The sequence below is a fragment of the Parambassis ranga genome, chromosome 14 (assembly GCF_900634625.1).
Source record: "Parambassis ranga chromosome 14, fParRan2.1, whole genome shotgun sequence".
Lineage (NCBI taxonomy): Eukaryota > Metazoa > Chordata > Actinopteri > Ambassidae > Parambassis > Parambassis ranga.
In genome coordinates this window covers 3,070,232-3,096,251 of record NC_041034.1, presented here as the reverse complement: position 1 = coordinate 3,096,251, position 26,020 = coordinate 3,070,232, and the positions used below count along the sequence as shown (strand labels likewise).

Below are 26,020 nucleotides of genomic sequence, written 5' to 3'. Positions count from 1 at the left end.
CTGTACAGGCTGTTAAAGGAAACAAGAGATGTGACAGCCTGATGCATGAAGCATCTCACTCCTCAGTGCTAAAAGGTGTGAGAGCCAAAGCCCTCAAAATGAACATAAAAAAGGTGAAATAATAGAAATAAATGGACATCAGGGCTGTGATTAGTCGGATAAAATGAGGCGACATTAACACAGACAGGCCCGTACAGTGACCAGTGAGGTAATGACAGGAAGCTGTTAGCTGGATTGCAAAGAGCCTGACAGGAATCCTGATGTTTGTTTCTGTGTTACCAGGCAGAGCGTGGCGGAAATTTACAAGAAAGGTTGGTGGGTGGGTGGGTGCGTGGAGAGGGGGCGGGGGCATACGGAAAAGGTCACAGCGTGGATTGAAACTCATAAAATCACAAATACATGGCATGCATCCCAACGTTACTGATCCATGAGGGTAACTCAAGTTCTCAGGACCGCACAGGGACTTGGAGTATTAAACTTTACCGTAAATTATTCAAAGAAAATACATAAATTATTATTATTAAAGTAAAGAATTTTAGCTTTCTTAGTGACACAGCCCCCGGCAGTCCATTGTGGAAACCCACAGAGGTCAGAATTTGCCTCATTTCACCAATATTTAGACTTTTATCAGCCTTTCTCTAACTGTTTTGGTTTTATACCAGTTTGCGAATGGGAACTCTTCCCATATCCCATGATTCCTTGTGCCCGCAGGTTATTCAGTCGACCATTTTCATTTATTCATCACCACATTTTTAATCATTTGCGACATTTTGGTTTATTTACGTTAATTTGTTCCCATATTTTGAAGGTGATTGATTTGATTGATTCTTTCCAAATTCATTTTTTTTTCCTACTTTTTTAAGATGTTCCCACATTTTCAAATTTTTCTCATTATTCAGTTAAATTATTCCCGCAGAGAAAATGTTCATTGCTCTCCACATTTGAATTAATTTGTTGGTTATTTTCTCTCTCATTTTTGATTTATTCATTCAATATTTTCAATTTGTTCCCTTTTTACTTCATTCTCACTTTTGATTATGAATTTTTATGAATTTGTTTTAATATAAAGAATAATTAGTTCCCACTTTTTATAGTTTGAATAATTTGTAGTTCATGTAGTATTTATTCCTTCACACATTTTACGTGTTTCACATTTTGATTAAATTAATCATTTTGATTTTTTTTGTCATGATTTTTAAATTTATTTTCACTGGATGTCAAATGTTACCTTTTCACCTCAGACTCTGCAAATCTGAACTGAAAGCTGCTCCTGTTGTTGTGTTCTTTATGTCTATTGGCACAAGTGATCAGAGGAATGGGAGTTCAGTAAAACAACTTGAGTGACACTATCGATATGTAAACATCAAGACGTGGTGGAAATGAGATTAATTATGCCCTATGTGATGTTCCATAGTTTGCTGCCTGACTGTGAGTTCAACCATCTCTATTCCCAGGTTTGTGTGCTCCAGCACGGAGCTTCTGATTGGATGATTACAAATTATATAAACACTACAGAGCACTAAGGTGCACATTCTCAGAGGATTTACTGTGGAATAGAAGGGGTTAAACATGTACATTCTGTTTGATACATTAATAGTGGCGCTGCTTACATTAAAACATAAAACATAGTAACAATATACGTACACTGCTAGTATATTAAAATGTCTGCCCTTCTCATCTCTGCCCATCTTAGCAAAGCTTGCATTGCACGACTGAACAATCGCAGTTTAGCGAGGGCGAGTTTCACCCTTTCAGCAGCAAACTTCAATAGGCTGTTGTAAACAATACATGCTCTTATTAGTATTCTTCTGTTTTTTTTTGTTTTGTTTTGTTGTTTTTTTTGTTTTTTAATATTTGACGTAAACTTCCTGTTTTCAGAATTCGGCCCTTTTGACTTACAGCAGTTCCATTTTCAGCTGTTTTTGTGGAAACTCATTTTCTGTAGTGTAAACAACAAGCTGGACACACACACACACACACACACACACACACACCACAGAGCTGCCCAATCAGGTGGTATTGTGATTTAACAAGTGATTTTCAGCCAACGGGTCACCCACTGAACTCCATTCTGTGGCTGATTACAGCTGTACAGGGTGATGTGATGGGTGTTTTATCCACAGATCATCAGAATCACTGTGTGCATATGACATCTTACACCCGTAACCGTCTCCGGCACTCAGCTAATCACAGAAATATGCCCTCGTTGCCCTTGTTCAACTAACCGACTCCATGCTTTTTGTGGTCCTTAACATTTTTGAGCTCCTGCTGATTGAACACAGTGCTGGAGCTTGTTCCGAATTATTACCTCCTTTTAAAATGCACACTAGTTTAGCTTTTTTACTTTAAATTGGGAAGCAGCAGCTCTGAGGGGTAGACGGGAAGATATGACATCAGTGTTACCACAAAACTGGGCAGCTCGACGGTCCAGGGTTTGCACTGAAAAATGAGTCAGTAATCCCAGTAGGTCAGGTGGCGCCGTGACACCTTCCTCATTGTGACACACAGGGAGTCAGTTTAATATCATGAATACATGCTGTTAGTAGTCGTAAGGAGCGTATTGATCATTCAGTAATTAGTATGGCTAATTAACCAACATCTGTCTCATTGTTCAGACATTAGGGTTACAGCAAGTGACACTGTTTAAACCTCAGTATGTTTCAAAACAGACGTGATGTAATTTGCTGATATTTAAATCACTCTTTGTCAAAGTAGTTGGCCATGATGGTTTTTACATAAGGAACTAATTACTTTAGACTAATTCTAAGCCAACATGGGAAGTGCTTAAAAACTGCAGTTCCTCTAGTGGCCACACAAGGCTGCAGAAAAGAAAGAAAAGGTGGTTCATCTCATTATTGGTCATTTCCTGACACCTGTCTTATTTTAAAAAAGGAAAAACAGGAGAAAATGTAAAAGAATTTAAAGAGTTTACATGTGAAAATATTCTCAATATTGTGCAAAAATTTGCGGACACAAACATAAGACTGCAGTTCCCTAAGTGGCCACTGGAGGCTGGTTTCAAAACGAGAAAATACCCGTAGAGATCCATGTTAAAATATCCAACTTTACAGCTGATATAAACAAGTTTACAGCCTGCTAGAAAAACATTTTAGGTTGGTGTGGACACTCGCAGCTGACCTGTTGGATGCTGTTTCAGATCACATCCCTGTTCCCTCGCGCTGCACCAAGCTAGCTTCAATTCTTTCTTCAGGCAGCATCACGGCTGTGTTGGTTTGAAGCACACTGAGGCTTTAACACTCACTGTATTTCTCCAGTTCTCTGTAAACACTACTGTTTCTATGGCATCGTTTTCATCTGGCGACTACATGACAGAGGCTTCAGACTTCTTACACAAACTGCTGAATATGTGGGACGTGCATAATCAGGAATTTATACTCATGTCGAAGAGTGACGTCTTCAACAAACAGGCTGATTGTGGGACGTTTGTTTGAGGAGAACTTTTCCGCTAAAAACTTTCTGCACAGTATGAAACACGTTAAATATTTGCTACATCTCCATTGTTCTACCTCCTACAGCTCTGTAGGAGATTGTGTTTTTTCCTACAATTCCCATCATTTTGATTCAATTTCTCTTTAAAATAATAAATGAGTAGATGTGCAACTACATGTAATGTGTTGAACATAAACATTTGGATATTTTTTTAGTTGAGCCCTGTTAAGAGGAAATATATTCCCAAAGAGAGGCGTCACAGGTCGCCGTGGCCGACAAAATCCAGAGTAGAGGAGCTGGGAGGAGGAGGAGGAGGAGGAGGAAAATCAAGGCAGGAGTCCTATCTGGTGTAGCCAGGGAGAGTTTGGATGGGGGGCCAACAGGATGTGGGTCTTCAGTCATTTAATGAACCAGGTAATTCATTGGTCAACGTGTGCCAGCGTTCAATTTTTTTGTCCTTGTTTTTCAGGCAGTCAAACCAGTGTTTGAGCCTCTCTCCGTTTGCATTAATACCCAGGGATACACCACCTGAAAGAACAGGCGCACACAGTGAGTCACACGCACCAAAATCACCACAAAACAGCCCAAAACTGTATCAAAGATATTGTAATCCTCCTGTAAAAGGAGGTTTACCATCAGCTGATGATGCCTTTATAAACAATTGACCAAGAAGATTCTATGCTCTGATAATAGGTTGACTTATGACTTTTAATGCTTAACCCTCATGCACTGTTCGGGACATTGTTGTCCTCTGAGAGAAATGTTTCTGTTTATTTTGGCCATAACTTTGTCAATATGTGACCAAATTGAATCATTTTTACTCAACAAGCTTAATTTTACATACATTTTGTTAATATGATTTAAACATTTTTCATAGGTCAACAGTACACTGTGGGCAAATTTTACCCCCTTATGTGTTGTTCGGGACAAAAACGTCCCCTAACTTTAACGGTTTTAAAAATATATCAGATAAATATTTTTTTGAATTTTTTTTTGCATAGACCTTTTAATTAACTTCAGTTCTAATCAACAGTAGTGAAAAAATCATTTCCCCCCCGGATTTTAACCCTTTAATCACCAATTTCATAAGGGGTGGTGCTGAAAATTGGAAAAAAAAAAAAACACAAAATGGCTCATTTTTAATAGAAAAGGTGAATGTGGACTGGATTTTTTTTAACCTTTATTACAGTCTTGGTCATGTCAAACATCAGTAAAAAAATTGACTTTATTGCATTATTAGTTTTTGCACAGCACTGGATTTTCATTTTTTCTCCCATTTTGTCCCATAGACTTCCATTATAAACACACTTTTTTTGACTGCACAGCCATGGCACTACATAATCATGCATTCTTGATTGTTGGTGGTTTACCCTGTTGGTAGGAGGTAACATTTGTGATTTTTACGTCCATAGGGGATGTTTTTGTCCCGAACAACACATAAGGGTAGTGTTTGCGAACAGTCCATGAGGGTTAATAAAGATGAGTAATGGTGTCATTTGATGTCACCAGTTTAATGCTGAGCTCTGTGACATTGCCTCAAGCATCCATCATAGTTTAATGTGAGCACACTGGCTAGTTTGCGATCCACTTCACTTAAAACTAGCCTGCTTGCTAGCATATGCTAATCGTGTGCAAAATGTTCTATGGATATGGCACTTGGTTAGCTTGGCTACAAATGAATAAAACAGTGATGTTTTCTTCACTGACTTCACTGACACTGATACCCCGTTCACACTGGGGAAAAAAATGTGGCTTAAGCAGGATTCGGCTGCATCCTGATTAATCCAGATGTGTTTTTTTCCCGAGTGTGAACACCTCGAATCCGGCTGTATCCAGTTTGATTTCAATCGGGCTAGATCCACCCACGAGAGGTGGATCTGGCTCAAATGTGGCTCAGGTGTGAACGCAAATGTGGCGAGCGAATCCGGCTAGCGACATGCTACTTCCGGTTAGCGACGTGCTACTTCCGGTTCAAGGGGTGCGACACGGGACAAAAACCGCATGACGCATGCGCACACGCGGTCCTACACGCTGGATGAAGCCGGATTGAGTGCGGACACAACTGTGTGCTAGCGAGATTTGAAAATAGGTCTGAACGCATCCAGCTTAAAGGCTGTCTGGGCTCAATCCTACTCTAGCTGGAATGACTTTCTCCAGTGTGAACGGGGTCTGACACTGACATGCAGGAAAATAGTTGCTGATAACTCGTGTACAAGATGGACATTTAACAGTGTAGAAAAAGAGTAACTGTATTAGGATTTAGTCAAACCAATTTGAGCTTTAATTTCACTTTTCTGCAGCTCTGTGACTTACAGTGAACTTTCTGGAAAGACTATTTTTGCACAGTGCCTCTCAAGAATATTTCCTATTTTTATCGTTTGTCCATCATTTTTTTAAAAAGTATTAATTGTCTCAGACACACTGTGCTGTAAACTGAAACCACCGCCACCTTTAACTTTTAAGTGGGACAAACGCTTCCTAAGAGCAGCTTTCAAACAGGCCAGCCAGCTCTTGGCCGTGGCTCAGTGCTTGTTTGTGTCCCAGCCTTCAGGCTTGAAAAGGACCTGGGCAGATGGAGGCACATCTGGCCTTCGGTCCAGCTGAGTCGCTGTCAGGCCCACATCATCATCATCATCATCATCATCAGGATCGTCAGCTGTGATGCAAGCAGAACAGGCCCACCTGTGCTTACCTATGAAATCATTTGACTTTCCGATGTCGTAGTCCCATACGGTCACCTCCAAGGTCTTCTTAGTGAGGTCTGCATATTTTATGTCATAACAGAACTCCTTAAAGAAAACAAAAAGAAGAACATAAGGGCTCTGGGTCCTTTTCTCCCACGTACTATTATGATAATTGAGAATAAAAGTCTATTCTGCCTCACCACCTTCACAACAAAACAGCCTCCTGTATCATTACATCCAGCCCACATTTGGTGAAATTGGTTCACATAATTCCAAGTGCCTTGTTTAATCAAAATAAAACGGTTAAGATGTGAAATGTATTTTGACTGCACAGAGGAAATGGAATGTGAGACACATTAATAGCACGACAGTGCAATCAATAAACACCGTCTGCTGTATGAAATGAGCATTTTTTTCTGATATCAATTGGTGAAGCAGGAGCATTTATCCTGCATTCCAGTCTGAGGTTCATTTAGGGATGCAGCTCCACCTTAATGAAATTAATGCCCTGATATGGTCGAAGACCTCATTGCTCATCTCTTGACAGAAAGGTCAAGAGGTGATGGAGGAATATGGGCACCAAAAATGTCAGAGGAAATGTCAAGCCGTTGGTGCTTGGCCAGGGACGTCCACTCGTATCCAGGTGGACCCTTCGGAGCCAAGCTGCCCTGCCCGTGCACCTGAGCGGCCTGAAAACATGTTTTCATGGCTTCCTCCTCCAATTTCAGACTCGATTTCAGTGAAATGTACAATTAATCATTATAGTTACAAAGGGAGGTGTTGAGCTGTGAGGCCTGGCTGCTGAAGAAAATAAACCGTTTCCTTCATTTTGAATTAATCAGAGCTGCGGCGTGGCACAGTGCAGCTCAGCAGGCACACAAACAACACAAAATATGTTGATCTCACATTTTAAAGGGGCATTATTAGATTTTTTCCGGCTAATACAATATTTGTGATTCGATGTTTCAGCAGCAGACTGAAATGTTGCCACCGATGTTTTTTCTTTTTAACTCTGTAAATGGATAAAACATTCCCATGGTACAGCATATTTTTGCATTCATGCTGAAAAATGAAACGTATTGCTTAACATCATCCCACCATGGGACCTGTACAGGTGCAAAAGTCTGTGTTGGGAGGTAGTTTGGGAATGGCTGTGGTACAAGCAGCAGAGCAGAGCTTTACTCAGGAGTCCTGGGTTCAGGCCCTCCACCCCTGGTGCACTCTAATACTTCAGTTTTAGATTTACTGGCAGAGCGGGGCTGAAGCGTGCAGCCGGCTCTGCATAAAACCTTTTACTGACATCACAATCACGTCTGCTACACGTTGGTTCAGAAGGTGGTACCTGTGACAGAGCTAGGACCAGAAGCAGCCTACGTGTGTTGTTAAGCTATCTTGCTCCGTTAGCTTTTTGGAAGCATACAGTCAGTTTACCATACGATTAAAGCTGAATCGAGCCGCTCAACAATGCAGAAAACAAATGATCTGAGCCTGTAAAACGAAACGATAAGCTGAAAGGCACAAAAACCTATTAGCCTGTTCTGGACTAAAGGTCCTATCACAGCCACACAGCCAAATCTAGCCTCTAATATCCTCTTTTTAAACTGTGTAGGCTTGAATGAAATGTGCAAAAACCCCAAATCCTGAGAAAAATGACAACAGCTACTCCTCATCTCAAGCTTCACTTGTGTGTTCAAAGCTCGACCTCTCACACCTCTACATCAAAGAGATTCTCAGGGAATGAGAAGCTAAAGAGACAAATATTCGGCTGACTTTTGTGACATATTTTTCTACCTGCTTTCTATCTAAAGACAGCTTTGGTTCAGCTGCTCTCTCAAGAAAGTCGTCTTGTAATAAATAGAAAATAGAAGAAAATGTGCTTCTTCTTTTTCAATCTGACAGCCGTGCCCTCTCAGAATAGCTTTTGTATGTCTCGGGGTTACGGATATTGCCCAGCACGTAAGAGAAGAAAAAAAAAAACCATACAGCAATGAAGTCAAATGAAATTGGAGCCGTGAGGTTTTTACCTCATTGAACTCGGGGTTGAGCGTCTTCTTTTTCACAGCAGTCTTGTGCTTTGACTTTTTGTTCTCGTCAGGCTTCAGGTACCTGCAGGAGGAAGACAAAACACAGCAGAACCTCATTAATAATGTGGAACCACACACACACACACACTGACGCTGGATGTTTGTCTGCTGTTATACTGTTCTGTCCTCCAGGGGGTGCTGTGGTACTGCCCTTCATTTAACCACACAGCTGCATTACAGTACACATTATCAGTGTGTGTTAAATTTAATTTGGTAGTTAATCTTAAATGTTTGTTCACAGCTTTTCTCTTATTTGTTCAGACACTTTATTAGGTACAGTTTGCTAATGTTAAACCATAATCCTCCAGTAAATCCTCCAATCCAAGTTCAGATTAGTTTTGTTCTGACTGAATTGATTGATATTTTGGAGGCTTTACTTCTGAGAGGGAATCCCAGTTCAAACATCAATTAAAAGTAAAACAAGATTCATCAGCTGTTCTCTGAATCTCTTTAAATTCTGATTTTAAAAATGTCTATTTATTTTATTTTATTATTTTTCTGTCTATTTACTGTATCGACAACATTAGCTTTAGTTAACCTAACTTAAGAGTTTATGTTTGGGGGTGGTGGATACATGCTAACACTTGATATACTTTAGATATTTAATTTAATTTTAATTTATAATCCTTTATTAATCCCACAGAGGGGAAATTTCTTGAGGCTGCTCATGTCATACAATGACCTGGCAAGGCGCCCCATACACCAGTGTACCATTAAAGTGAGTACACTGGAGGCTATGCGGGTAAAGTGCCTTGCCCAAGGACACACAACAGTGACTAGGGAGGAGTTGGGATCGGACAACCCTGCTCTACCACTGAGCCACTGCTGCCCCCCACGTAATCTGCATTATTTGCTCTTAATTTTAAAGCTAGACTAGCATCTCCTCAAACTAGCTACAACTATGTGTTGCTGCAGATCAGACTTTTAGCAGAGCAGCTAGTTTGCTAATAAACCAACCACTTAGTTGACTCACTCACAACAAACGTGTTGCAAATATTCTTTGCTAAATTATTCCTATCCAAATTTAAATGTCTGGTTAGTTTTTAGTCTGCTAGCAAAGGTAGTTAGTTAGATGGCAAGTTTAAGTTTTATGTCAAGGCGATTAGGTTTCAAATTTTAAGAGGAATCAATATGTTTTATAGAACTTTGCAGTTTTTATTTTGATCTTGTTTGTTTGTTTTCATGCTTGTGGAAAATATCATCAGTCCCTAGGTCCATGCAATACCACGTAACAATGCTGTGGTAATCCAAAGTATTTAAAATGCACCTTAAATAATTCAATTGAATACATGAACCCAGCAGACTTTACTGCTGCTCTGCATCACGCTTCTGTTTCACTGCAGTGAGTCAGTGGTGAAGACAGACTCTTACTTTGCTTTGTGTTTATGAATGTACAGCCAGTGTGTGTGTCTGTGTGTGTGAGAGAGAGAAGGTTAGACATCGGTTTCTATTCTGCCTTCATAAATGATGCAGATGCGTCCTCGTACGATTACACTTTCGGGGGATATTGTGGTGTATTTCATTGCAATTACAGTAGCTCATCACAGTCGGCTCTCTGCAAACACACAGACTTAAGAGACTTAAAAGGAGGCTAAGTGGGTTATTGCTCACAAACTTAGCCCGCGGGAGTGGGAGCTGAAATTGTTGTTGATGAGGATGTTGCGGTGAATCTAATTGTTGTCATGTAATTGGACTACTGACCCCAAGGCGTAACAGTTAGGAAGCAAACAATGCTTTTCTGCAATGTGCATTTTTTTTTTAAACTCCCACTGTGTGCATTTGCAGCATGATTCAGTACTCATTCTTACATTCTAAGCACACACATCTCTACTTGTTGCACTTAATCTGAATCTGTAAATATTATTCTTCATATTTGCCCTGTAGTCACCCTCTGTCTTCGTTTTTGACCAATAATTACTCAACCTTTGCAAACTGCCATTTCCAGACAGTGGCAAGTTTAAGGACTGCACAAGTAGTCGCCACATTGCCTTAATTCCCATAATCCTTCACTCTGCATAGAGCTGTGCAAACTAACACCAATGCAGTGACATAAATTGGCCTTTAGGTGGAGATTATTAGTGTTCTTTTTATACTAGTGAGCACAATACCTCACACAGAGCAGACAGTCAGCATTAGTTTTATCATGATGACATGTTTTGCATGGTCTGGATCGATTGACGCTGATGCATTTTCATGCACAGCAAAGAGAACCACTTCCTGTTTGTGTGATTTGAAGCCTTCAAATAGGAGAGGAATCTGCAGCCCTGTTTATCTGCCGGTGTACACACTTCCTTTCTTTATTCTTCCTCATGTGAGCCAGTCAGTAAGTCTATTATCGACCGCGTGTCCTTCAAGCTTCAGGGAGATTTTTTCAACCTCAGATGGTTGGAAAATTGTTGCCAGCCCCTCTCTTCTGAAACGAGACGCGCTTTTGTTCTCGAGGTGTGCACAGCAGTCGGAAATTAATTGCACTTTCATTACTCAGCCAGATGAAAGACTTGGGAAATGTTCAGGTGTGATAAATAGGAGTCTCCTTCAAATTGCAGCCCTGCGGATGGCCTCTCGTGGTTGCGAGTCTTTCATGCTGCTGGTAATCATAGGTAGTCTGCTAAAACATCAGCACCGCTGGCTACAGTGCACCGCACATCCACTAAAAATAGCATTATGACAAGCATCTGGTGTTCGGAGGAGAAATGTTAAATCGACAGGTTGTTGGAGTCGACCTCATAATAAGAAACAGCCTGATAATATCTCACTGTTTCTTAATAAAAATGGAGATGATTGTCTGACAGTGAAGATATCTCGACACCTGAAGGCCAATCTGCCATGAAATTTGGTATCAATATTCATGAAGTCTGGGAACTGATCGGTAATATAATGCTGGTGACCCCTCTGTACCTTCTCTTGTGCAATCATAAGGGCACATTTTTTGTTATAAAACGCATGAAATTGGTTGTGGATACTGAACACAACAAAGTTAAATTTAATCATTAAGCTTGAATACATATTACGGTAGTTTGATTTAACTTCAGATCTCATCCTCACAAAAAACTCTTTAAACCTCAGAGCTCCAAAACCTGTTGCTGGCTCTGAAATTGATATTTTTGTCCATTTATTTGTTGGGTGTTGAAGTTTCAAATGGTACCTAAATGTGGCATATGTTTGGAAAATACCATCAAATATATATAATATCTGTGAAATTTCATTTAAAATACACAGAAAGAGAAACCCTTTGCACTAAAAACATTCTGTAAAAAACTAAAAAGTCTGCATGCCTCAGTGCAACTAGGAAGCCGAGTTGTTATCTTATGTCTTCCAGGAACCATATGGCCAAAATTCAGCGGATATTTGGCTAATTTTGTAGTCTTCATACAGTTAATATGTGGTGAACAAAGGGATTGTAGAGGCCAGTTCTCAACCTTTTATATAATATTTTCCGTCAGCAGCCCTGGTTTTTGTGTGTTTCTGGTGTGCCTGCAGGAGTGTTTGCATACTGACGTTTTGACGTAGGGGTCAGAAAAGCCGTTGGCGTCCATGGCGGCGAGGTGAGCACAGCGTATGATGCCCACTACCAGGCAGGACTTCTGGGTGTTGTACTTGAGAGAAATCATGATGCGTCCACGCTCCTCCAGAGACTTGTCTTCTGTCTTGTTGACCTGTCGGGTGTAGATGACAACATTTAGACTTCTGATTTCCTGCTGTGAAAGTCAGTTTAGAGCAGCTGCAGTTTTTGCCGTGTTAACAGCAACAGTGTTTTTGCCTTTTGAAAATCAGCCAAACACTGATTGGCTGATTGATGCTATCTCCGCTGTACATGATGAGCTAATGGCCTCATCAGAATTAATTTGCCGTGTTCTTCAGAGACAAGACAAACATCTGAACTGACACATGACCCGTGTGACAAGTGTGCAGCTCGCACTGATGAGCAGGATCTCGGCGTGCAGGAATAAACACACACACACACAGTCTAAATATGGACGCACAGACATAACATGGACTCCCTGCTGTAGCCAAGTTAGTTCTGTAAAGAACAATAACATGGAGAAATGAAATATTGTGAACATAAGAGTTTGGAATCAAGAGACGGCAGAGATATTTTGTTTAAAGCTACAGTCCTAAACCTTTGTCTCCCCCTTCTGGCAGTGGGAGTAACTTCACATACAAACTAAGTATTTCAGGTGATGTCTCCTCTGACAGTTAACTTAGTGCTGAAGTGCATTAGACTCCTGTAGCTGAAGAGATCCATCAAACTAAGAAAATAGAAGGAAAATACACCTGAGTGAATAAAAGTTACAGAAATGTTGGCTTAGCTGTCAAAAAGCATCTTTTTACTTCAACCACGAGTGTCATTTACCAGCGTCATTGCGGCTGTTGCTGATTGCGTGATTACGCGGCAAATTCTTCCTATGCATAAGCACGTATTTTTACCCACGTGAAGCCGTTTATATCAGCAGGACGAATACACAGACAGGCTTAACTTTAGCTTCAGGCTTATCAGGAGCTGCTTTAAAGAGCACAGACCGGAAGAAACGGTGGCATTAAGCCTGAGATTTGGTTGGTGCCATTTCAGGTTGATAATCATTAGGTTTATCTGGTTTCATTCCACCCCCTCTCATTTATAATAAACTGCCAATTCTCTCTGAAGCTGAGTTTCAGAGAGGTAAACACTTTTTTGTTGTTGTTTGTTTGAAATTACTTTAGGAATGTCACTAATTGATCCCTCTGTGGTGAGAATCTATCTATTTCTCCACCCTTGTTTAGCCCACAATACCCATAATACAACACAACCGGCCAGTGTTTGGTCAAAGATTTAGGTGTTATACCAGTTTCAACCCCAGGTAGGAGCTGGATTTCTCAAAGACTCCTCTGAAGCTTGAAACGGCTTATTCTACCCTTTTCAGCCTTTCAGGCTCGAGCGGGATTTGGGCAAATTCAGTTAAAGCCGGATTGGTTTCAGTCCAGCTAGATCCACCACTCATAGGTGGGTTAAGCCTGATTCGCTGAAGTCTAGCTATGGTCTAAACGCAAACGTGGCTAGTGATGACATACTTCTGGGTTCACTGGGGCAGTATCTGGGTCGTGTACAAAAGCCTTGTGTAAACATCCGGTGAACTATGAAAACTTTGAGTTTATTTCGAACATGGCTACAAAGGAATCAACTGTGTTCTGGACCAGCGAGGAAAGAATGAACAAAACGGTCTGAGCGGGTTGGAGACAGCATAGATGATTAAAGTCAATCTGGATTCGATTCTACTTGAGCCAGTTTGACTTTCCCCAAAACTTTCACATCAGGAACTCATTTTTCTGATAAATTTCTTTCATCTCATAGCCTCTAAAATGCCAGAAGTCCTGAACCAAGGCTTTAAATGAAAGCTAACAGATTCAGTGTGTCTGCTCAAAATATAATATAATAATATTATATAATATAATATCAAAAGGGTTCTGCCCTCAAAGCAGAAAGCTCATAACTGTTAAACACTGACACCAACAACATTCAGAGGAACAGTGTAACAAATGAAAGGAAAGCAGGCTTCAACAGTCTGTCCAGCAGTGTCCACAGCAGGATACAAATCAGACATCTCCGGGGATCAGACTCTCTCTACATGAATCACAGATGACTTTTACAAGATGTCTCGCTGGACTTGTGGACTCCGAATCCATTTCATCAGGCATGCCAATGCATTTCCAGGCGCCGCCCCGCTTTACTGTCAAATCCATTTTCTCTGTCTCTTCTTTTATTGTTTATCCATGGTTAGGACATCCCACTGTAGTCAGACTGATGCACTGTGACAAACCAAGAGTCTAACAGGATCAGGTATCGAGACAGGAGGGAGGAAACCTCAGGCTACCTCTAAGAGATAACAAGGTTGGCGCACCTGAAGTGCTGACATCTTTACAGCACTCTCTGTCTCGCAGATCCACCATTTAGCCAGACTAGCATCTCTCTGCTAACAGGTGATTTTTTTTTTTTTTAAAAAAACAACACCAACAAATTAATAATCCTCAATCAGCCTTTTCATAAACTTAGGTCTCCTCCTCCTCCTCTTCCTCATTCTATTAATCCCCTCAAACATAAAATCAATTTACATAAGCAAACATGTTGTTGTGCGGGAGTGTTTGCTTAATATTTTCCAGCTAAACTCCAGAAAACTCAATTATGATTGGCAAGAGGATGTCCAATAATTGAATTGAACTCGCAGTATAACCGGACACCTCCGATGTGAATGTACATCTTCCTATGCGTCTTTATTTACTTGACTGCTGCACATATAGGTAGCAAGAGAACACAATAATACTCAGAGGGTATTGACTAGGTTCCAGGTATCACACAGACCCTCAGGGGTTACCAGGGAAACAGAGGTATTACCAAGAAAGGTCTGGTAAAATCCCAGGATAAAGGACGGTGCTCTTTTGACTGGTTTGCGCTGCTGAGCCTCTAATCAATTCCAAATTTCCAGACTTTAAAGTGGAAACCTTTCATTTACTGCCACAAGAACGCAGTTCAGGATATGAGGCTGTGCAACAGGAAACCAGCCAACGTCCTGCTAGGATCCCTCAGATCAACACCTCTCTGAGAACAGCAGGGATCCGACGATTGTGCTGATGCAACAAAAGAGGCCGCGGTGTTCAGGGCGCTGGCATTCGCTCACAAACATATTCCATACAGAGAGGACAGGGGGGAAGCCGTGCTGATGGCAAGAGAGGTGAAATCAGGTAACACAACCTGGAGCTCAGAGGTTTAACGAGGATATTTAGGCTTCCTGATAGAATATTGCTTCAGTTCTGGCATAAAATAAAAGACGTCTTTACACCCAACCCCCCCCAAAATATGTGCTTTTTTGCCTTCTCGTCATGGACAACCATATTGGATGTTGCCGTTCTTCAACCAAACACTACCCTTTGTGAAAATATCCTTGTACTAGTTATGGACAAAAACACTAGATGATCAATCAACATCACCTGTAAAGAGTTTAGAAAGGATTGGCTCTCCCAGAGACTACTCAGCAGTTGATTGGATAAACTGTCTGTCTGTCAGCAATATGCAGAAGTGGAAACAGTTCCCCATGTGGGTCTGTGGGGATTGATGCGAGTGGCCACATGAGGAAAAACAACCTCCACATTGACCTCATTTCTCATCCTCAGGTTGAGCTCACCCTAATGACCCTAAACAAGGTAGCAGTGTGAACACTGGTGCTGACAAATAAGCAGCTTTTATTAAATATGGATTTAATGTGTAATGAGGCAGAGTACAATCCAAAACATGGAATTAAATCTCAGATTTTTCAAAACAGGACGAGATACAAATTTGTGGCAATTTCTTACAGTTAAGCCTTTCATTGTCCAACCGCGCAGTGGGAATAGAGAAATGTACTGCACACAGATCCAAGATTCATTGCCAGATTAGGCTGCTGGCTCTAACACTGCTCAGGCACACTGTTGCTGTGTGCTGGTGCCAGAGCAAGGGACAGATCCAGAGTCCAGGCTGGCAGCCTCAGCCATTAGATGGGTGATTGGTCACAATGTTAGCGAGGACAAAAAAACACCCAACCAGGTTATTCAAAGGCCTTTAAAGCAACATGTATGGTGACAAAGAAGAACATGTGACCCATTCAGGTACAAGGTTGATGCACATTAAGAGTGCTCATGTATCCACACAAAACCACTGAAAACGCTGTAGTACATATGCCAGGCCTGTTAGTGGTGCTGTAACAATACCACAGACACATGTTAAAAGCAGAAAAAGAATACGTGAGGCTGGTGCTGACCAAACTTGTGTCGGAGTGAGTTAAAGGAGAGGGGGAGTTGTAGCGTCATTGTTTCAGAAAAGTTCCATTTAGCGTGTAAACATTGAAAACTGCATTTAAAAAATGAGCGTATTCAGGCTCCCAAAACACTGGATCCATGTAGATATAACGTACATACGACAAAAACCTTTACGAATACACCTAAGCGTATCTAAAAAGATCAATTATTTAATTCCATGTGAATTAGTTGACTTTTAGTATGTAAATAGATGTAAGTAAGAGTTAGTATAGTCACTTCAAAGTACCTCGCCTGTGCAACACTAGCTATCATTAGCAAGTTTGCAGTGGATATAGGAAGCTAATTTTCTACATTCTCTGGAACTGGACTGGATAGCTTGCATATGTCTAAGAGTTGGCCGACTAGCTAGTAATTCCGGGCTGTAATCACGTTTAATTCTGCTGTAAAGTTGTACATCTTAACATGGAGGTCTGGGGGAACTGAGTCAAAATTTTGGAGCCAGCCTTCAAGTGGACATTTGCAGAACTGCAGCTTTTGGCAGATCCACACTAGCATTAGCCCTGGAAGTCATTAGGTTGGTTTACACACTAATATATAAAGATATTTTATACAACAGACACATAGAACACAACCTGCCAGAAGGCTTAGAAATCTGACTGCACTGTGGCTGTGTTTACATATTTTGTATTTTTGGAAGCTATGTCACACTCCCACATAGACAACAGTGAGTGGAGCAACAGGAAGTTGTCTTTCCAAACACAAAACAGCGTTCTACATGCCAAATATGGGCTATCCAGAATTACAGTGCATCATGTTTTTAAACCATAAACTGTGTAGGCAATTTCAAAAGGATATTCAATCACAGTTCAATGACACTTGACTCCACTCTGAAGCTCTCATAACACATAATCCACTCCTGCACCCCACTTATGTGCTCAAAACCAGTGTGCTAATCTGTCATGTAGTTTAAACCACAGTTATTTCTTCATACATGAAGCAGCATGGAGCACGCTTCTTGTTGGGATCTTTAGTGGTAGCAGAACTGCACCATATTTCAATTAGATCAGAGCAAACAAGCTAAAATAGTGACATGTTGAGCTGCAGTGGCATATAGCATTATGCTACCACACTCACAGAGGACACACAGGCACAGATGCTGGAGCCAAGCTGCCAAGTAGTCTCTCAATAAAGAAGGATAAAATGGTCCCGATTAAATTTACGATGCCGTATGTAGAATATAAAACACACAGCAGCCATGAAATTTTACATCCACGGTTTTGCAGAGTATGCATGAAATCTGCATCAAATATCAAAAACCTTGGCCAACAGAAAGACTGCTGTTCAGAGATTATTTTCCTTGATTTTCTCTTTGCTTTTACTTTATATTACACAATTTAAGTTATGTCACATAACACCTGAATAAATAAAACAAAACATGGAGGAGCTAGCTTGCTAGCTAGCCATCTCATGGTGTTTCTAAATTACACTTAATGACATAATCTGTGGTAAAACTGTACATTTTAAGACACAGTAGTTTTGTAGTGTAACATATGGGGGCACTGTGTTTGGAGTGTGTGCATGCAGTGTGTAGCGGTGTGTTCTTACAGGTAACTGTTTCTCCAGGCAGTTGTTGAAGTTTTTGATTTGGTTGGGCTTTAGCTTCTTGAGGGGGATCCTCGTTTCCCCGATGAACTCATTGTGGCGGAATTTGTCCTCATCACACACTGAAATCCTGCAAATACAAGAGCAGAGCAGGTGGAGGAGGAGGAGGAGGAAGAAGAGGATGAAGAGGTGAGCAAAGTGAGGCTCAGGTTAACGTTTTTTTTCTGTTGCTGCTGCTGAGAGGAGGCTTAGAGCCATAAAACTGGGTACTTTTCCACCTGGAGTCCATCATCCCCAATCACAGGGTTTCAGCTCTCACCAGGATCTTCACTTCACTTTTATAGGTACTCCCACTTAACCTCTCTGGGCCACCAGTCTCACAGCTCTGAAACACTTTATAAGATGTTTGTCAGCCTCGATCAGCGTGGCAGGAAATAATGGGATAATTACACGTTAGGAAGCATTCAGCTGTGTATGGATTAAAAAAAAAAGATGTTAAAGTGAGAGGAGACTGAAAGCTGACCATGTTGTGATCGTGATGCCTTGCATGCATGTTTAGATCTGTTTCTACATAATAAATACAAAGACTCATATATAACCCAGCCAGCTAAAGGCTGGCTGCAGTGAGTAATGATGGACCGAGAGGCAGTTCCAAACCACCGAGGACAAAAGCCCACGTGCCGCACATCGAGCTTCAGCTGCTTCCTTCCAGAACTACAGATCTATATTCCTCTCCAGCATTTCATTACATTTATAATGAAAGCCAATTATTGGTGCTCCCAGCAGGCCTACGTGTTTAAATAAATGCAAAGTGCAGCCCTATGCAAGCCCCAGACTTGACATGATTCACACTCATGGCTACATGTAGAGCAGCACTGTGTGTTTTTGAGTGCTTTTCTTTGCATAATCAGAGGAAAACACGAGGCCATATATTATACTCTGCTGTATGGACAGGTGCTGGTGAATTCAAATTTCAATTTACAGAAAGAAACGAGTTATCGTTTCTTAGAAATGGTTTGTGAATAGTCACATCAGATCACATCTCTGCTGCTGATGCTAACACACACAACAGTTTGTTTTAAAAGCTCTGCAACACAAACAACAACAATTCAGCAGCTGCTGAGATAAGTGTCTTCCCAGTTCATAGTCTGTAGCATATTTGAAAAGAAGGATAATGGCAGTTGGAGATTTTATGAAGAATTTAAAATTATCAATAGAAACCACCTGGTTTGGTTTGAGGAGAACCATTTTCAACAACATTCTTGTATCTCTCCCCCATATTTGCAGCTAATGTGTTTCACCCTGAAAAACACATTTGATGTGTTGGCTATAAACATACGACCACTGGAGGGCGCCAAATACATTTACAACCACTTGGTTTCCATGGAAACAACATGGCTGCTTCAAATAAGATGTTTATGTTGCAGCAACACATGGATAGCTGACTTTTTAAAGTGTGACAACAAATGAGCATAATGCTAATGTTAGCATGCTAAAGTGCTAGTGAGGTTTTTGCAATGTACTGTATACATGTATACATGAGCTTAACTAACTTTTGACCAGAAGGTGGCGCTACCATCATGTTTTTCTTCCTACATGAATGTCTGAATTTGAGGTCGTCCTTATCAGAAAAATGTTAGCAGCAGTCCGATTTTCAGGTGATTAAAACTTCTGATGTGTACTTCGCTATGTGCCCTCTTGTGGTCGTATTCATAACTACGTGTTATACCACAGTTGTCATGGAACTCGTCACCATGGTAGCCAAGAAAATGGCCGAGATGCTGGTTGTAGATGGGAGGCATTTGCCAATCTGTTGGGCAAAGACCTAAACATCTTTTTCTAAACCCAACATCAATAGTATTGATAAAATTTTATCAATAATATTGATAATATTGGCACTAGAGTTTAAAATGGTGGAAGCGCAGACGCATTGTAAACATGTTCTCACTTTGGTAAAAATAAAGGAGCAACATATGGCCAAGTAACACCTCCATTGCATAAGAGTGTCGTATTTGTCACAGAGAAGTTAGTGTTCCAGTGTGTTTCTCGGGTGTTGTAGTGGGACAAAAATAGCCTTCAAAACAGGAAGTCCTCACACCCAGACAGGAGCGCTGTTTGGAGAAACAAAGGATTCCCCAACTGTTGTTCTGATCAGGGGCTTTCACAGGTTCTCCCTAACATCCAGGCTCACATTATAATATGACAGTAAACAGAAATGTACGGCATGAATAAGCACATCAGTGCCATTGTTATCAAACAGAGGCTGTAATTTACCTCAAAGTCAAAGAAGAAGAGAAACTGTCAGACATCACAGCTCCCTGAGAATGATTCTCTGATCCCTGTAAAATGGATCCATAAAGCTGCAGCATAACAAACAAACCTTCTTTGTCCTTCTTCTTTCACTCCCGTCCCTTTCATTTTGTTTTTCACTTCGTAGCATCTCAGCCATGTCACTTCCTGTCTTCTTCTTCTTTTTAATTCAAATGTTAATTCAACTTTTCTCTGTTATTTCCTGTCACTTCAGTTACTTTCACTTCAGTCCTCTCTCCTTGTTTTCCATCCTCTTACATGTTTGTCTGGTTATGTTTTCTTCCTGATCTCCTCTTCTGATCCTCACTTATGTCTTATAGTATTTCCATTTTACTCTCCTTCTTCTCTTCCATTACAAGTTATCCTTCCTCATATTCATTTCTTCTATGTTTTCATCCCTTCCATTGTCTTCATTCTCTTGCGTTGCTCCATCCCTGCACTCCTTTGTCTTTCTTCTCTTCCTTTCTTTTCATTTTTATCTCACTTTATTTCCCCACATTTCGTGTCCTTCCCCCTTTGTTAGCTCCTCCTTCATACTTTTTGATTGTCTTTCCTGCTCTTTTACTCTCCCATCATCTTTCTTTCTCCTCCGTGTATCCTTTCCTCCTTTCTGTTTCTCTTACTTTCCTCGGTCACTTCTATTGCATCTATTGAATCTTTGATTCTGTGCCCTCCTTCTCTCTCATCCTCCCCTCTCCACCTCTCCTTTCATTACCTTTCTCTACAGTCTTTTTTATAGCTGCTCTCTTTCCCCTCCTACTCTTCCTCCTTCTGTCATCAGTACCTGAGTGTTTTGCGGACCATGTCTTCATCCGTGATACCGTAGTAGGTCAGGGTCTCGCTCCAGACGGGGTTGAGCGTGTTGTGCAGGGTCTTGGTTCGAAGTTTATTGGCCTGAAAGACAAACAAAGACATTCGTTACTAAGCAGAACTGAACATCAGTTGTGATTGATAACTGCTGGCTCCTCCTCCTCCTCCTCGGGCTCAGAGCGCTCATTCCTCAGGTGTCAGTTTCATTGAAATGCTGTCAGAATTATATAAACATCCTTGAAAATGTACAAAGCCTCGCCGCTCCCCGGAAAATTTGTCAATGCTTTGACGTCTGGTGACAAATACACAAGCTCACTGCTGCATATTGAGCGGGGCAAACAACAGAGTGCCGGTACATGAAGTGACAGGCATCATCAGAGCAAAGCAGGAAGCAAATTAAAAGAGCAAGCTCCATGTGATGAACAGTCTGAAGTCCACAAATTCAACGTTTCAGTGTTCTGATATGATATTTCTCATTCTGGATCTGACCAGAGTAAAAACAAAAAGTGTTTTCTATCGCAGTGAAATGCAGAATTACTGTTAATAGATCTCCAGAGAAGATCCCTCATGGGTGTTACAGAGGATTATTGAGCACAAATTGAATCGATAAAGCTTCCATACACATTATTTTCACACTTATTGTGTGGGGGAAATCCTCGGGGTATGCCGCCCAACGCCACGAGGCGAGGATAAGGACCGTGTGCGGCGAGGACATGTGATTTAGCTGAATTAAATCAATTAGGCTGGTGTGATTATTTGCAAGTCTGATGGCAGGGTTCCATGTAACAAGGTCTCTCGCTGATTGTTTTCTCCCTCAATCAGTGGTTGTTTCCCACAGGAAGGAGGCAGAACACACACACACACACACACAACCAGATTTAACAAATGCACATAACATGTTTTTATTTTATAATTTAACTAAATGATTAAATTTGAATCTTGATTGCTTTCCATGAATTCTTCTTTCCTTCCTTGTTTTGTCTTCATAATCAGGCTTTTAATCTCGTCACTGTTGCTCATTGGAAACTAAATGGAGCCTTTTATTTATGCTGCATCTGAATTAATTCAGGTCGGGGATGTTGGTGGATCAGGAAGGCTGAAATGTGTCACCATGTTGCATATAATGAGGTCTGTCTTCCTTATTACCACATGAAGGCAGAAATGTACCAGTGTATGAGAGTTGATATTATAATGTAACATTTCTGTGACATATGTATTAATTTAATCTATTCTGTTTTTTTTTTGTTTGGTTCCAAACACTCTAATAATAATAATTATAAAAGGATAGCAGCATCCTATTAGGGAACATTTGGTACACAACTTTTAGACTCTATATACGAGATGATTGTCGACTTAAATACATCCATAACTGTCCGCACTACCTCACAGGATGCCTGTGGGTCAGATACAAGTACTTATCCTGAAGCCTGGCTAGATGGATTTGTATGAATTTGTGAATCTAATGAGAATCCAGCTGCTGTTAAATGAACACATCAACAATCATAGTGTCATAATGCTGACTTGTGATTGTTTTAAACCAGTGGTTCCCAATCTTTTTCTGTGTAGACAAGAGTAGTTTTTCACCAGCCAGAGTCCAGTTGATGTATTTTAATTTGAAAATCTTACGAATTCTCTCTGCTGTTCTGATGCCTGACTTCCTGCCAGCTCGATCCGGTTGGTCCAGTTGACGAGTTTTGGATGCGACTAGGGATGTACCGATCAGGTCTTTTTCTTATCTGCCGATACCGAGTCCTGATCCAATACTTTTAGGTTTCTCTACAAAGGCGAATGGCAGGGCACTCATTGCGCTCATTTGTGCTATCTTACTGTTCTGTCCTGCTTCTTCGCGCTGTCACGGGGTATATAAATGTTACTAGATTTTACCTGTTACTGCTCATGTTTCTTTGTGTGTGTGTGTCCCAAGAGCGCTTGTCGCTTACTGCTTTGACCGAAACGCATTGCCACAGACAATAAATACTTCATCTTTCCCAAACTGGGAAATTTCGCAAACAGAACAGCTTATCTGAGCCTGGAACCCAGGACCTCTCGTACCCAAAGTGACTAGACAACAAGCCAGAGAGCCATCCTGCACTGGATTAATCCGCGGAAACGTTGACAGCCCTAATACATATACATCCGAGTCCTGATCGGGAGGTAACGTCCGATTCTGATAGAATCTGAAACCATGTCCCCGAGATCGGATCTGGACATCCCTAGATGGTGTATTATAGTTCTAGTAGAGTAGAGCAGAGCGGTGGGACTGAAAATAACAATAAAAAGCCCTGAAGTTTCACCTCCCTCCATTCATAATGAATGATGAGACAGAAGACAGATTTGTATGTGTGTGGGGCTCCTTTACCTGTGATTTACACACTCCTTCTATGCTGCCTGGGACGCTCCATCCACCGCTGATAGTTAGAAAACCATCGAACATTAATGTGAGAATGAATGGAGTGAAGCTGAATGGTAATTCAGGATGGTTATCACACTCTAGTGTAATTTCCTGTGCAAAACCAATAAAGATAATTACTGAATAATAACAAAACTCATTTATTTTATCTTAAATTAATATTTTTGCCTTAAAACAAATTTATATGTTAAGTTCACAATAAAAAAAAAAAAATCCATCCTGAGGCATATTTCGGTCTCTAACACACATACAGAGGCTTTTACTGTACGTGTGGGGAAACAAACCCGATAACTGCACGAGCCAATTACTGCACAGTGCTGCTGCGCTGAATGTCAAAACGACGGCCGTACAGGGGAGGGTCTCCATAAATAAGTGATATCATACCTGTCCGCTCAGGTACTCCATCACTGTTTGAGGCAGAGTTCCTCATCCACTCTGAGAAGGTCAAGGTGTTGTAACCGTCGCCGGGGACACCTTGACTGTTTTACATGCTCTTTCGGCGAGTTACTAAGTGGATTGTTGGCAGGACGGTGAAAAGCAGAGGAAGTGATCCGATGAATATCAATGCTGCTGTGATCGGGGATGTCAATAAATCACACAGAATGTATGATTTGATAACAAAGCCCTGAGATGACATAATGTCAGGGTGGAAGGCAGAGGAAAGAATGAAATGAGAAGCTGCTGTGGAGGTGGGAGTTTCTCTTCTAACGGGTGCAATCAGCATGCATTAAAGGGGGAATAATTCACCTCCAACCTCACCAATGTTTCAGTTCTCTGACTAATTAAGGCTGCTTTTACATGGACTTGTGCAGACCTGAGGCCAATAGGGAGACATTAATAAGTTCATTAAACAGCCTCTGTGCTGGGTTTTTAAAAATTATTCAGATTTTATGTGCACAAATTAAACAGATTAGACCAGTAAACCTGCAGAGATAATCCAGATATTTATTATAAAGACAGTACTGTTTGCCAGGTGTGTTAAAATCAAGCAGATCAGGAGATGTGCTGACTTTATGGGGGCTTAGCTCCTTAACATAAAATCCTACATTTCCCATTCTTCAACCTGAAAACATGAATATTTGACACTAATTCATGTTTATAATCTGTTCATTTAAAACACTAAATTATAATGTTTTTAAAATAAGTGTGTTTCTTTAAAATGTTTTAAAAGAGAATCAGTGTTATTCTGACAATAATATTAAACTGGACATTATAAGAAACCAATTCCAAATCCATGCTGGTGAGCTAATGTTAGCTAGCAGAAATTAAAAAATCATTAAAAAATCAGTCACCATGGTTTTATAGGCAAACATGGAAAATCGGGAAGTTGTAATTGGAAATAAAAAATCAAATGTTATGTTACCATTTTATACAGTACAGGAGCCAAATTTGAATATTTTCAATTCATGTGATTCTTCTAAATGACACATTTTAAATCCTTCTCATGTGTCCTTTTATTTGCATGATATCACAGAACAGAAAAGTATATTGTCTTTATTAGTGTTGAATTATTTGTAAATAAAATAAGAATAAATTCAGAGGTGAAGCTCTTTTAAAGGCCCTACTGTGGAAAAACAAAACTTCTGCTATAAAGACACTTGACACACGTCTCAGCTGCTGAACAAATGGCATAATAGTTTACAATAATAATAAAAAAAAACAATGTAACACAGCCTCTTCCTCTGCCTTCAGCTGTGTGTTTGGAATAATAGAGAAGGCAATAAAATAAATAGAACTATTCATTTTCTATAATAACAAGCTGTGGACTTCATTTCAAAGTAATCTGAAACCGCAGATATGTTTGTTGTGTCTGTGCAGGTGAATCACATTCCTCGTTTTACTCTGGTTTATTACATAATGTGAAATACAATAAACAATAGTGCAGCTCTCTAAATGGAACTGATCTCTTAGAATTGTATTTTTGCACTGTGTGTATGTATTTATATCCAGCACCATTACCTTTTTATATCAACCTGCTATGTCACATCCTGTCCAAACATCACATTTTCTATGACTTCCCTGGAATAATTAAAGGCATCTCATCGTGTTTGATTGTGGTCTCGGCAGAGATGAAGCTGTGATCCGGCTTTGCAGCAGAGCGTGAAACTTCACTTCTGATTACAGTGCAAGCAGAACTTATGACCTCTTTAGTGGGCATTAATGAGGCTCTTAGACCGAGCCTAATGATTATTTTGAGAACAAGCTGAAGGGGAAAATGTGAGAGAAGGTGGCAGCATCTTCTTTTACTGGCAGAAATATTCACAGGCCTCCTACTGACACCGCAGACAAATCCAAGAGAGGTTTATTATTTGACGTAGCAGTCAAATAATCCATGACACTTCATATAAACTCACGCTGCTAAGCTGAGAGGGAGCTGGCTGATTAGCATTAGCAGTGATACCCAACATGGCAGGACAGTTACAGAAAGGAAAACTCCTGACATGAAGTCACTCTGTGGTCACACCGTGACAGCAGAAACTTTTCAAAGTAAATTTAATTCAGCTTTTGAAAATGCTAAATTTATACAAGGACAATGTACTGAAACAGGGAGTTCATTTCAGAACAGGTCATTCTAACCTTGCTCCAAACATGGCCGACAATCAGAATGAAATGACATGTGATAGCTGCCACAATGGTCCACAGTGTTTCTGCTGTTGCCTAGACAGGCATACAAACACACTGGTGTGCGTCACATTTGTGTCATAATTCAACCCAAATATATAACTTTGAACTGCTAAATGCTACATTTGATGACCACATGCTCACACTTCTTTCACTTCTGTATTCAGGTTTTCAGTTTTCTGTGGCAGAAGGCTCCTCTTTTGATGGTTTATGTGTTACAGTGTGTGACGGGGTGGTGATAAGTGTCACCCTAACCTGGACACACGTGCTACATAAACCGTGGC

At 40.6% G+C, this 26,020-nt stretch overlaps 1 protein-coding gene across 1 annotated transcript in view; it reads right to left on the bottom strand.

Moving 5' to 3' along the window:
* Nucleotides 1-218: 218 nt before the first annotated feature.
* Nucleotides 219-26,020, bottom strand: part of doc2b (double C2-like domains, beta) — a 99,491-nt gene continuing 73,689 nt past the window's right edge. Inside the window, exons 4-9 of the mRNA XM_028421415.1 lie at nt 20,679-20,788; nt 17,588-17,714; nt 11,717-11,874; nt 8,159-8,240; nt 6,143-6,239; nt 219-3,978 (exon numbers count right to left, since the gene is read on the bottom strand). Coding sequence (XP_028277216.1) covers nt 3,845-3,978; nt 6,143-6,239; nt 8,159-8,240; nt 11,717-11,874; nt 17,588-17,714; nt 20,679-20,788 — 708 coding nt within the window. The 3' untranslated portion in view covers nt 219-3,844. The remainder of the gene's footprint in view (nt 3,979-6,142; nt 6,240-8,158; nt 8,241-11,716; nt 11,875-17,587; nt 17,715-20,678; nt 20,789-26,020) is intronic.